Raw genomic sequence first — 14,456 nt, forward strand, 5'->3', positions numbered from 1 at the left:
TTATATTCATCACATTCACACTACCAATTATTTATTGTTCATTTTTTTAAATATTTATTATGAATAAAAAAGTTAATAATATTACGTGATAATATACAAGAGATACTTTCGCTGGCTTATTACTATTTACTCCAATTAATTAGAGATTTTCACTTATGGAATCAAAATTCAAAAGACCTTTCCAAGTTTGATGAGGTCTTGTTAATTTATGTACGTTGCACTATATGAGAAACTCAACCGTCAAGAGCATAGTTATTAAAATCGGATCGGATCGATTGGTTCGACTGAAAAACTGATAAATCAAACTCAATACCGGTTCGGTCTATGCTTATGACCATTTAAAGTAGAGACTTGATACAAACCGGTCAAATCTAATGTGAACCGGTGAAATCCAGCAAAAATTGGACCGATCCGAACTGCTCGATCAGCAACTCCACCGTGTTCTACCGTGTTCTCTTTAATTTATATACAAATTATAATAGATATAACATTCTTTTTTTTACTTATATTCAATTTATTTTAATTTTAAAGTTCACTCATTCTGAAATTAATTACATTTTATTTAAGTATAAATTTTATTAAATATATACAAATTAAAAAGATAAACAAAAAAATTTAATTAATCACAAAAAAAATTGTATGTGAATTTCCACCTATAATAATATAATAATAAAATAAATATAAACTAATTAATAAAGTATTAAAATTTAAAAATGATAATTATTTTTATAAAAATAAAAATATTAATAATAAAAAATAATTAAATTTTATTTAATTATTTAATTATACTAAATTAACCGGTTCGACCAATGACCTACCGGTTAAATTAATGATCCAGTAACTTTATCGGTTTAATTACCGGTTCGATTTTGACAATTATGGTCAAGAGTAACACCAAACTTATATTCTTAGAGTGTGGGATCGGGAGAATTATAAATAATTTTTAAAAATTTTAAGATAAAAGTATTATATTCTCTTATTTAGATAAACTTAGAAGTGAATGATTATAAATATTTTTAAAATATTATTTATATACATTCTGAAATATATCACCATAAATGTTATTCCTTCGTGCATTTTGGGCAACAAAAATTGGCTTCATGATCCCTTTCAGTGGGTTGTGCATTTTTGTGGATATTTCAAACTAGGGTAGCAAATAAATGAGAGAATTTGAAGTTGAAGTTGACACAATGATTGTGCATTTTGGACAAACACTCGTGACATTCATCTCCACTAATTTTATGCCAAGTCTTCTCTAACCCTTACTTTGGTAATTTTTTTAAATAGTTTATAAAAACTATGTTTAGTAAATTAAATTTAAAAAAACTTTTAATAAACACAAAATAAATAACAATAATTGCATGTCGAATTAGGAGATAACGTACACAAAAAAATAACAATAATTATATTTGGCAAAATAATTTTTAAAATTAAAAAATATTATAGTAGACATAAATGTAAAAGTTAAATTTAAAAATTAATTTATATTAATTATATTAGACTTTTAATTTTGATGAACACATGTCAATTTTAAAAAACTCCACCTTAAATACTTTTTAAAATGCTCTCATCTTTTAAAAATTATAAGTACAAACACATAATTTTTTTTATTTACCAAATAAAAAATGAGATACTTATGCCATTGAAAAGTACAAACTCTTTCTCAAAAAATTTACCTAATGATACATGTTTCAAATGCTCGTGATATGAATAAATCAAGTATGTAATAACCAAAAAAAATAATTAAACAATAGATGAGACAGTGGGATCCACTCCTACATATTTTCTTCTTTCTCTAACACTAGCCCCACACTCACTCACCTCTTATTGTCGCACACACCCTCACTCACCTCACACCCTCTCCCTCACAGCATACACACACATAGACTTGAAGGAAAAAGAAAGAAAGAAAAGGGAAAGAGAGAAGAGGGGAGACCGTGAGAAGAGAAGGGAGGAGGAAGGAGAGAGCTGTCCACACCAAGCCACCACGCGAGGAGAGAGAGAGCCACACCTCGTCATCGCCGGCCTGGAGCTCGCCCTTCGTGTCGCATTGCGTCTCCGCCAGCCGCCAGCCGCGTCCAGCTCACCGCCGTCGTATCACCATCAGAGGCCAGAACCGAGTGAGATGCGTCTGAGAGAGGGGACGAGCGCGAGAGAGGAGACGAGGAAGAAGGACTGCCGCTGTTCTACCTCGCTACTGTCAAACTGCTACAGCTGCCGCGCCTTGTCTCCGTCGCTGCTGAGTCTCAACCGCCGCGATGCCAAGTCGCCGTCACTGAGGAGAGCACGAGGAGAGAGAAGGGAGAGAGGGTAATGGTGGTGTGTTGCCGCTGCTGCTGCCGTTGCTGGGGAAGGAGGTCACCTTCGAGCTGTGCGCAGCCATTCCTTGCTGGCGCAATTGCTGGTCCTATGCTTCCGGTTTAAAGATCTTATCAGAGCTAATGTCGCCATCACTGTTGTGGTATCTGGAAAAACGCCGCCAAATAGTGCCTTTGTTTTGGTCTAGGTCATTTGCTTAAACTTGCATCGTTTCCACTTTTGCTATGTTACTATTCCATTTATGCTACCTTGTTTCCATTCTGTTTCAGCCGCTATAGCTGTGACTATTACAAAGTTGTTGTTGCGAGATTAGTTGGAGTTGTTGCTACTGCCTCGGTCTAAATTCTACGTCCTTTCGATCCATTCTATTCCAACCATCTTCACCCTTTTAATTTGGCACTCCGGTTTCTTCGGTCCTTTGGGACCAAGTTGTGAGTAGACTTTACATTTATAATTGTTTGACTTTACGTCTATAATTATTTGGATATACGATGCTTGAACTTAGTTATACTTACAAAGATTATTATCAAATGATTTTAAATTGGTTTTACTAATTGATTTATTAGAACTAAATCCTTATCCTTGTTAAACTCATTTTAATATGCACATGAGACTATATATTTTTAAGAGACTATATGTATGTTTAAAGAAGTTTTATATTATTTTAAAGCATTTGATTTTATTCGAATATGTATTTTTGAAGCATTGAAATTTTGTTAGTATTCACTTATTTTGGAATTGTGAAATATTTTGAAATGCCTTAAGATTGAGAAAATATGATTGAATATGATTTGGATGAGAAAGTATTATCTGATTTGATTTGATTCGATACCTTATATAGACTAAATCTCTATTTTGGTCCTTGAGATTCACGTGATTACCCATTTTGGTCCTTGAAATTCAAAATTACCTATACTGGTCCTCCAGATTCAAGTCCCGGCACCAATGTGGTCCCTCGACTCTTTTCGGCGATGACTAGTCAAACGGAATGCTGAGATGGCACCCTCACTGCCACTCTGGATGATGAGTAAACGACATTGTTTACCCTTGGCATCCAAACAAGTAAGAAATGTCATCGCTTTGTATATGAAAGGAGAAGAAACGATGGAGACCCAAAATAAAGTATTCTTCTTCTTCTCTACCTCCACTATTCTTCATTTCTGACTTGTTTGGGTGCTAAGGGTGAACGACGTCGTTTACTCATCATCCAGCGTAACGTGTAGGCCACACGTTGGATTTGTTATTCCGTACGGACACACTAGAGGAAAGGGCTACCCATAGAGGTAGAGCCGCTCAAGTGTGGACTTTTGATTTGATTTCTGTATGAGAACTCCATTATTGATTCACTTATTATTATGAATTAAAATGAACATATGAATAAAATGAACATCACCTATACTATTCAGAATAACCATCCGGATACCAGGGATAATAAACATCTCATGTTATAAAAAGCTAATTTTGGGTTCACCAAGGTTTGAACTCTTGACCTTCCGAATCTGAAACTCTAATACCATGTCATGAAACCTAGATGCATCTGGCTCAGACTTCAGCTAACAGGGGCGTTGCTAGCCTAACGTGTAGGCCACACGTTGAATTTGTTATTTCGTACGGACACATTAGAGGAAAGGGCTACCCATAGAGGTGGAGCCGCCCAAGTGTGGACTTTTGATTTGATTTCTGTATGAGAACTCCCTTATTGATTCACTTATTATTATGAATTAAAATGAACATCACCTATACTATCCAGAATAATCATTCGGATACCAGGGATATAATAAGCATCTCATGTTATAAAAAGCTAATTTTGGGTTCACCAATGTTTGAACTCTTGACCTTCCAAATCTGAAACTCTAATACCATGTCATGAAACCACTCATCCCAAAAGCATAACCTAATAGGATAATGTAACACTAATAGTCATATCTCTAGTACTTTCTAAACCTTCATTGTACACATTGTACGCTTAGGCCATTAGCTTCCTATACTTTCTCATTTTTGATTTGTTATTTTCTTTAATTTTTTTGTGTCTATTGTTTCACTACTCTTTTCTTCTCTTCCTTGTTTTAAGTTATATTTTTATAATTGGATAAATTAAATTTGTTCTAAGTGAGTTTATCAAGGGTGCTATACCCTTGTACCTTGGCCCTCGTCTATGTGTGTGGACTTAAAAAGGATCAAAACCGAACTTCTATTGCATAGTAATAGTAATAATAAGAGTTGCTTTATATTATTATAATTAGTATAAATAAATAAGTAATTTCAAATGCATCATATAAGTTTTCAAAAAAAAAAAAATTAATTAGAAAAATAAATATTTGCTATCTCGTATGTGTTTGTTTATCTATACTAGGTCTCTTAACTAATTAATAAATTTTGATATTAGAAAAATATTTTTAAATATATATATATATATATATATATATATATATATATATATATATATATATATATTTCAAAGAAGCACATTGACGAGGAAGTTTTTACATGGATAACACATGTTTTGATCTTAATAGAAAATTTATACCAAATTTTTAAATTTATCTTTATCATATGATTTTTAAGAAGTTTAGATATATGATTTAAGTCTTAGATTAGCTATTTAAATGTATTTATCTTTTTAACCGGCAAGAATATTTTGCATTGTGTGATTATGTTGTAATTAGTTGAACTTCTATAGTAATTGATAAGCAAGTTATCATAACAATGTTTTAGGTTCGAGTTATGATTGAGAGGATTTTGTTTTGTCGCTAGTGTATTCATCGTATCCCCCTTTAATTCCATGATTATCACAACTCTCTTTCTTATAATCATTACTCTCTCAAAAGATTTTTTTTTATTCTAATGCATATCATTGTTTTCCTAAACTCTTGTAATAGCATTTTGTCTATAGTAGTCTTGTTTTTGCATAATATTTGTACACACTATTAAACTTATGGTTTCATAATGTGATTGTATTTATTTCGATTGAAATTGTCACAACGTTGCTTTTCTCTTATTCTTAAATTTGTTATTCGTTGCATCAATGTTTAATTCTATGAAATATGTGTAACTTGTACTGCTCACGCGATATTACATAGTACATTGGTTTGAAATTCGGGGACCGAATTTCTAAAGGAGGAAAGAATGTAATAACAAAAAAAAATTAATTAAACAATAGATGAGACAGTGAGACCCACTCCTACATATTTTCTTCTTTCTCTAACCCTAGCCCCATACTCACTCACCTCTTACTGCCGCACACACCCTCACTCACCTCACACCCTCTCCCTCACAGCACACACACATACAGACTTGAAGGAAAAAGAAAGAAAGAAAAGGGAAAGAGAGAAGAGGGGAGACCTTGAGAAGAGAAGGGAGGAGGAAGGAGAGAGCTGTCCACACCGAGCCACCGCGCGAGGAGAGAGAGAGCCACACCTCGTCATCGTCGGCCTGGAGCTCGCCCTTCGTGTCCTGTCGCGTCGTCGCCAGCCGCCAGCCGCGTCCAGCTCGTCGCCGTTGCATCGCCATCAGAGGCCAGAACTGAGTGAGATGCGTCTGAGAGAGGGGATGAGCGCGAGAGAGGAGACGAGGAAGAAGGACTGCCGCCGTTCTGTCTCGCTACCGTCAAACTGCTACAGCTGCCGCGCCTTGTCTCCGTCGCTGCTGAGCCTCAACCGCCGCGATGCCAACTCGCCGTTACTGAGGAGAGCACGAGGAGAGAGAAGGGAGAAACTTTGTGAAAGGGGAAGGAGAATACGATAGAACTCGTCGCCGGGAAGAGGGGTAATGGTAGTGTGTTGCCGCTGCTGCTGCCGTTGCTAGGGAAGGAGGTCACCTTCGAGCTGTGCGCCGCCGTCAGAGCCATTCCTTGCTGGCACCGTTGCTGGTCCTATGCCTCCGGTTTAAGCATCTTATCGGAGCTAATGTCGCCATCACCGTTGTGGTTTCTGGAAAAACGCCACCGAATAGTGCCTTTGTTTTGGTTTAGGTCATTTGCTTAAACTTGCATTGTTTCCACTTTTGTTCTGCTATTATTCCATTTATGCTACCTTGTTTCCATTCTGTTTCAGCCGCTATAGCTGTGACTATTACAAAGTTGTTGCTACGGGATTAGTTGGAGTTGTTGCTACTGCCTCGGTCTAAATTCTACGTCCTTTCGATCCATTCTATTCCAACCATCTTCACCCTTTTAATTTGGCACTCCGGTTTCAGTTTCTTCGGTCCTTTGAGACCAAGTTGTGAGTAGGCTTTACATTTATAATTGTTTGGCTTTACGCCTATAATTATTTGGATATACGGTGCTTGAACTTAGTTATACTTACAAAGATTATTATCAAATGATTTTAAATTAGTTTTACTAATTGATTTATTAGAACTAAATGCTTATCCTTGTTAAACTCATTTTAATATGCACATGAGACTATATATTTTTAAGAGACTACATGTATGTTTAGAGAAGTTTTATATTATTTTAAAGCATTTGATTTTATTCGAATGTGTATTTTTGAAACATTGAAATTTTGTTGGTATTCACTTATTTTGGAATTGTGAAATATTTTGAAATGCCTTAAGATTGAGAAAATATGATTGAATATAATTTGGATGAGAAAGTATTATCTGATTTGATTTGATTCGATACCTTATATATTTGAAAGATCAAAGATTTGTTGTGTTTGAAATTATATGTTTTGAATTGGTTTGGGAGGCTCGTATTAGAAAACCATAGTTAACGGTGGTTATGACGTTAACCTAGATGCATCTGGTTCAGACCTCAGCTAGCAGGGGCGTTGCTAGCCTAACGTGTAGGCCACACGTTGGATCAGTTATTTCGTACGGACACACTAGAGGAAAGGGCTACCCATAGAGGTGGAGCCGCCCAAGTGTGGACTTTTGATTTGATTTCTGTATGAGAACTCCCTTATTGATTCACTTATTATTATGAATTATTATTTTTTAATTAAAATTATTTTGATATAATGTTTATATGGTCTCATGTCGATTATAGATGTATTGTCTAATCACTGAGTTGCAAAACTCACCCCGTTTTTCTAAAAATATTTTTCAAGAACAATTCCTTGTCTATGTGAGATTTTTTAATTTATTCAAGAAGTAACAATCTGCGATGAGTACTTATTCTTGACGAGTTCCTAGATGTATATTGATGGTTTCAGTGGCTAAGAGAAGGGGGGGTTGAATCTTAGCCCCCTTTTTTGCTTGCTAATACTTGCTGGATTCAGAGGAGACTTTTCTGTTTTTAGCTCGTCCCTAGCCACGAGACATTTTCATTTTGTCTCGTCACTTGGCACGAGACATTTTTGGTTTTTGCTCCTGTGCAGTAGAAAACAGAAATGGAGTAGGAGAGGAAGAAAATTACACCAAGATATATCCTGGTTCGGCTGCTAAGTGCAGTGCAGCCTACATCCAGTCTCCATCACAACAATGATGGAATTTCACTATAATCAAACAGATTACAACTTGTAAAGTGCTAACCCAACTTACAAGGGGATTCCCACAGAATCATGAAACACAACATAGATGAACAAAGGAACTCTAAGACATCTATGGCTTTTTCTTTTAATTTTGCACTCTCTGCCTTTTTCCGCTCTATGGTTTTTTCATTACAAACCTCACTGTTTGCCTTTTTCCATGAGACTCAAGACATGACAAAATTAAACAGAAAAATACAAAACTGAATACATTGAAGGAGAAGAGAAAACTGTTAGCTCAGGTAGCTCTGAGAACTCTGTGCCTTGCACTCTCAAATTTTCTCCTTGCTTCAAACAGTGGCTGTCCACCCTTAATATAGAAGAGGGGAGCCTCCACTTATTGAAGCCAAAACTGAACCAACTTCTTCCTCCTTCAACAAACCGGTTCGGCCACATAGAGAGAGAAGAGATAACCATGCATTAACCAACATGCAATTACCTCTAGTCCTTTCTTGATCATCACCCTTCATCAATCCGAGCTCTCCATCCTTGGCTTGCTCTCCAAGATGGAATTCTGGCCCTTGATGCTTCATGATGATGATGACTTCATCTGCTTCAATCTCTGCCTTCAACCATCACTTCGCCACTCTAGCTACTTCCTGTGGTGGTTGAGCAGAATCGAAGACAAGCCATGCTTCAAGAATCTCCTCCAGCTGGCCGAATCTTCTTCTTCCATTTTGAGCATGAAAGACTCAAGATATCCTCACCAAATCTAACCACATTTGGTGAATATCTTAGCCACAGCTCATTTTTATTTTAGTATGTTTTCTTGCCATCATTGTGATGGTCTTTAGGCTTGCTTTCTCTTCATCTCGGTAGCTTACTTTTGCTTCCATGGCTGCCAATATTTTCTGAGTAATGACCGAAGAGAGAAAGAGTTGTGAGAGAGAAGAAAGAGAATATGGACATTAACTAAAGTGGTTTGATAAAGCAAAGTAAATGTTTACTTCCCTTTACTGAGTAACGTGTAGCTTCAATAATGTCCATCAAATCAAAGTCACTCATGTTCTCTCTCATAGTTCCCATGCAACACATTGTAATTAAATGAATTTTGGAATCCATCTAATGTTTGAATCCTTGGATCCGTTGAAAGCAATTTTGCTTTCTTCCTTCTTTGGTTTCGGATCATGCATGAGAAACTCTTATAAAATATGGGCTTGATTGTAACAATATTTGATCTTGGCCCATTAATAACATTTGCTTTCCTGATAAGACTTGGAGCATGCATAAAACAAATGGAAAGCATGTAACCCACTTGGGCTTAGAGTAATCAAAATCATTTGGGCCCAAGTAACATTAAAACAGCCATTTTCATTATTTATTATCAAACCAAGGCTGAATGTAAATTGGGCTATCATGATAAATTTGTTTTCGGCCCAATATTAATCCTGCACAACAAAATTATTTTAATTAACACAATAACCAAGATTAGCTTAATAATTTTGCTGTTAATAATGTTTGATCATCATCAATTTAGTTTAGAGTTTTCCAAACTCATCATATATGCTCCATATGACACAGGCAGGGTCCAACCATTCTTAATTATTTTAATTTTGTTTAAAATGTATAATTATTTAATTTAGGACTTGTAAAATATTTATAACTTTCTTATTCAATTTATATTTGAGCATGTTAGACTTGCTATGGGATTATTTTTCTGAGCGCCGGTCATGGCTCATTTTGGGCCATGACAAAGTATTATTTAGAAGTTATTAATTTATATTTTTAGAATGTTTAATTTAGTTTGATGTATTTTGATTTTGTTTTTTTAGTTATTAAATTGAGTTTTATGTTATTTTAACCTAATAAGAGGATATAAATATCTCATAAATTATTGTAGTCGTCATTCAATGATTAAATGTTTGCACACCCCTTTTGGTTTCGTGATGAAACCATGGTGTAAACAAGTGAAGTTGAGTGAATCTATCTCTTGTTACATCGAAAAATTGGGTAGAAGGCTGAGTGAGTCACTTCAATTCAATTATCAAACTATGACCTAGACAAATTAAGTCAAGGAGTTCATTTTTTGTTACGTCAAAAAAATTAGTAAAAATTAAAATGATTCTCTTTTTATTCAATTTCAATTTATCTTTTTTATTCCGTTTGAATTCTTGTCTTTTAAGAAGTAGAATTATCATTTCTCTGTTAAAAAATATAAATTGTTCAAAGGACAAATATTGATATATAAATAATAAAGACAATATATAACTAACAAACACAATTAGACCAAAAGTTTAAAAAAAAAAAACACTTAAAAAATAAAGCATCCTCTTCCATATTACAGACATTATGAAATATAAGTGAAATGTGAAAAAATTCCTCTTCCATACTCCACCTTGTAGCTACAACAGAAAACCTAAACAGGGCTAAAGTATGCAAACATAACACTTATTATATTAACTGCATTACTATATGTTATTGGTCTCCTTCCAAATGGATACATATGCATGAAGATCCTGACTATCACAAGCGAAGCTCTTTTTCACCACATGATATTGTGAAATCTTTTGCCTGATACGACAAAGTTACATGTTAGGTAATATTCAAAATATGTATTGTGTCAAAACCTGAAATATATATTTAAGTAACATAAAATATGCAAACCATATCCCATAACATTCAATATTTGCAGTATTGTCAACAGGTAGCACATATTCAAAATAACAAAAAAACTAACCATATTATATAATTAAGCTACTGTTTTAGCTAGGATCTAATCAACTAAGCTATGTTTAAACCATTAAAAATCAATAATAAACGGTTTGGTGTGTCCAATTTAAAGTTTTAACTATAATAAAGTACATTTTGACATTTTAGCACTACTATATTTTGTTTCATTTACATAGAGCAGATACTAATTTTTTTTTTTTTGATATAGCAACTGTATCAACAATAATAAAAACTAGAAGAAATGGAAACGGTGCATACCTTCATCCTTGAGATCTGATCCTTTTGAATTTGGCCACCTTAATTGCTATAAATACATAGAGCTTGTCATAGACATCATTCAACAACTTGAAATAAGCATATCTCCAAGATTTCTTCAAAATCAATGAGAAGCAAACTCCCCAAAATGCCATAACAAATCCAGCAGCCATAGCAATGTAGAACCCCTCGCTTACAAATTGTTCATCATCACCATCAGCTTCATGTTCACTGATCTGATGACCATGTATGGGACAAGTTTTGTTGAGAGGAGCACCACAAAGTTTTGGATTTCCTGCATAATCAGAGGCATCCCTAGTTTGAAGTTGCGTGCCAAGTGGGATTTCTCCGGATAAATCATTGTATGACAAGTCAAGAACACTGAGACGGTCAAGCTGAGCAAGCTGTGAAGGAATTGTTCCTGACAAATGATTTCTGGATAGATCAAGAAAATCTATTGACTTCAGCTGTCCAATAGTTGGAGGAATGTGTCCACTAAACAAGTTTCTTGAAAGATTTAAAGAAACCAAGCCAATAAGACTCATCATCTCACTTGGTATTTCCCCTGTTAACCTGTTGTTGGAGAAATCAATACTTCTCAATAGACCTAGAATGCTTCCATATTTTGACATTTTCCCTTTCCACATGAGTGAAGTACTATCATTATAAAATCCTGGAAATTCAAGTTGATAGTAACCAGTAGTATCATGGAAAGCGGCAAATACATAATTATAGCCATGGCTAATGGTTGCATCTGGATTTGCTTGAGTGGCCATAGCAGAAAGATTACTTATGCATTTAGGTACATTGCCAGAGAGAATATTTAGAGACAGATCCAAGACACGGAGTTGATGAAGATTGCAAATACTTAATGGAATGCTCCCATGAAACTTGTTAGAATGTAAGTTAAGTACAAGTAGCTTTGCAATATTTTCTCCAATCCAACTTGGTATTGTTCCAGACAACTGATTGTTAGCAGCATCAAAAACTTGTAGTTGTGTGCAATTATTCAAGGATGATGGTATCTCTCCTGAAAAATTATTCCCTCCTAAATGTATTGACTGGATATTTTTTAATGATCCCAGAGACCTTGGCATATTTCCATAAAAATGATTATCAGACAAATCTAGAAGAACCAAGAATTCAAAACCCATCCAACAATCCGGAAGTTGTCCTCTAGGGTAGTTGTTTGACAAATCCATAAATTTTGTGAATTTCCACGAGTTTGCACATAAAAAAGGATTTACAGTTGAGAATCTATTATTGGACAATAAAAGTTGTGAAGCAGATGAAAGGAATGCTGGAATTGGGCCTTCAAATAAATTGAAGCTTAAATCAATTGTTTGAAGACTTACAATATTATTGCCTGGAACGGAGCCTTCAATTTTTCCTCTAATATGGTTGTGAGAAAGATTCAAATACGATATCGTAGAAAAACGTTCCCAAAACCAATTAGGAACTGAGCTAGATATTTGAGCTTGTGAAATATCCAAGTGCCCAATATTCACTTGGGTCTGAAGCCATCTCGGAAAGTTAGCCCCCAAATTGCAAGAAGCCAAGTTAATGATACGTAAATCGAACGGGGCAACCCATTCAGCGCTAATATTAAAAACCAACGCATTATGAGACAAATCCAAAGTGTGAAGATTGGAAAGTGTTGAGAAATGAGTTTCAGATATCAAACCATGCAATAAGTTATTTCCAAGACTTAACTCACTTAAATTGGATAGTTGCCCAATGCCTTCATGTATGGCCCCATTTAATCTGTTGTTATCAAGTCGTAACTTTTGCAACGATGAAAGATGTGAGAGATCAGGCACCATTCCTGTAATTTCATTCGATCCCAGATCCAAGATTTGTAAGGGTTTATGAGCACAATGAGAAAATATTCGAATACATTCATGAAACTCCCCTGTTAGATTATTCTTGGATAGATCTAGGTTTGCCAAATTGCAACTATGAAACAAAGATAGTGGAATGGTTCCTGTTAAACCATTATCATTCATTATGAGAGTAACAAGGCTGCTAGTGGAATTCATTAACCATGGGAATATGAAGGATGCATCCCTTAGAGAGTTGTGAGAGATATCCACATATGAGAGAGAAGTGGAGAAATTAGCAGGGGATGCAAGTGATGAAGTGGACATGGAATCAACAAGATTGCAATGACTCAAGTCTAAATATTGAAGATGAGAAAGGCTACTCACTTGTCGTTGCCAATTGCTGGCACCACTGAGGTTAACCTGACTAAGTGAGAAATGCCTCAAGGATGGAAGTTGAGATAGCCATTGCAAATCAGAACTTAACAAGTAGTTCTCATTGTAAGGATCGAGCTGGAGATACTGTAAACGAGAAAGATTTTTGAAATGATGAGGAATGGTTCCGCTGAATCCAATTCCACTTAGATCAAGATGCTCCAAGGATAAGAGATTTCCAAGCTGAGGAAGTATTATTTCATCGAAGGTATTAAAACTAAGATCCAAATATCTCAAGAATGACATATTTGTGAGTTGAAGTGGGAATCCTCCAACCAAATTATTGAAACTAAGGTCCAAATAGTTCAAATAATGTAACTCAGCCAGTGATGGGCTTATGGAGCCAGCAAAGTGATAACCATGGAGATCAAGCATGAGAACATGACCAGTTACATTGCTGCACTTGACGCCTTCCCAGTTGCAACACTCCTTCTGCTGCTCCCCATCTCCCCATGAAGACAGCCAATCGTCATCATCCCTGGCATTGAAGCCACGTTTGAGAGAAAGCAGAGCTTGCCTTTCACTCTCAATGCACTTCCCACTTGCCACCACCACTGCACTGCTGGTCCATGCAAGTACCTGCACCACCAACACCACATAGACTACACCATTCATCATCATCTCTCCAACCACACAATATTTTAAGTTGTTGTATCAGATCATATGTGTGTGCTCAACAACCTAAGGACATGTAACCAATTTATAACCAACTGAGTCAAATTATATTCATTAGTCAACAATCAACGCTTAGGTTATAATCACAAAAAATGAAAAAAAGGTTGACGACAGTCAATTCAACGAAGCCTAATCCGAAACAAAATAATGTATATCTTCATGTGCAAGGAGACATACATGTCTAACAGTCTAAGTGTGGGCCATATGCTTCCACTCACTCAATCTTTACCCAACTAAATCCCCCCAGGTTAGTATCGGGAATTAACGAATTTTACCATTTTACTCCAATAAATTTAAAATTTATTATATTAATAGCTAAGTTCTAGAAATCATATTGACTTTTGAATTCTTTTTATATTAAATTAATAAATAAAATATTGAGACTTACTACATTAGACACAATCTTAAATAAATGACATTGTTTTATTTTGACGCTTAAATAAAATAAAAAACGAGAAGATGAAAAAATATTTATATGATGTGCAAATTGTTTTATTTCCTTTTATTCTCTAAAATAATTTTATTTTTATCTTGTTTAAGTGTCAAAACAAAACGAAGTCATTTAATATTGTGTCTAACATAGTAGTTATTAATTGAATACCGAAAAAAATCTAAAAACCGATAGACATATGATGCCTCAAGCTAAATCTCATAGATCAGTATAATAAATTTCAAATATAAAAAACTAAAATAATAAAAGTCGTGAATTTCAATGACCGCTATCAAAATTTTGTCCGCGAATCCTACTGTGCCAAAGCCCGACTTTAAAATGGGACAGACAGCTTGTCCTGCTCCACCGAACCCTACCTTAACA

General features: G+C 35.0%; 1 protein-coding gene across 1 annotated transcript; it reads right to left on the minus strand.

Moving 5' to 3' along the window:
• Positions 1-9,946: 9,946 nt before the first annotated feature.
• LOC112744525 (receptor-like protein EIX2) lies at positions 9,947-13,649 on the minus strand. The gene is made up of 2 exons (XM_025794186.3): positions 10,716-13,649; positions 9,947-10,298 (listed from the first exon to the last, which is right to left on the minus strand). The coding sequence occupies exon 1, from the start codon at positions 13,586-13,588 to the stop codon at positions 10,718-10,720; it is 2,871 nt and encodes a 956-aa protein (XP_025649971.2). The 5' UTR covers positions 13,589-13,649; the 3' UTR covers positions 9,947-10,298; positions 10,716-10,717.
• Positions 13,650-14,456: the final 807 nt, after the last annotated feature.

This window comes from Arachis hypogaea, chromosome 14 (assembly GCF_003086295.3).
Source record: "Arachis hypogaea cultivar Tifrunner chromosome 14, arahy.Tifrunner.gnm2.J5K5, whole genome shotgun sequence".
NCBI classification, from domain to species: domain Eukaryota; kingdom Viridiplantae; phylum Streptophyta; class Magnoliopsida; order Fabales; family Fabaceae; genus Arachis; species Arachis hypogaea.

Bases quoted from the DNA above. Each gene is read 5' to 3' on its own strand.
- LOC112744525 (XM_025794186.3), bottom strand. From the start codon at position 13,588: ATGATGATGAATGGTGTAGTCTATGTGGTGTTGGTGGTGCAGGTACTT.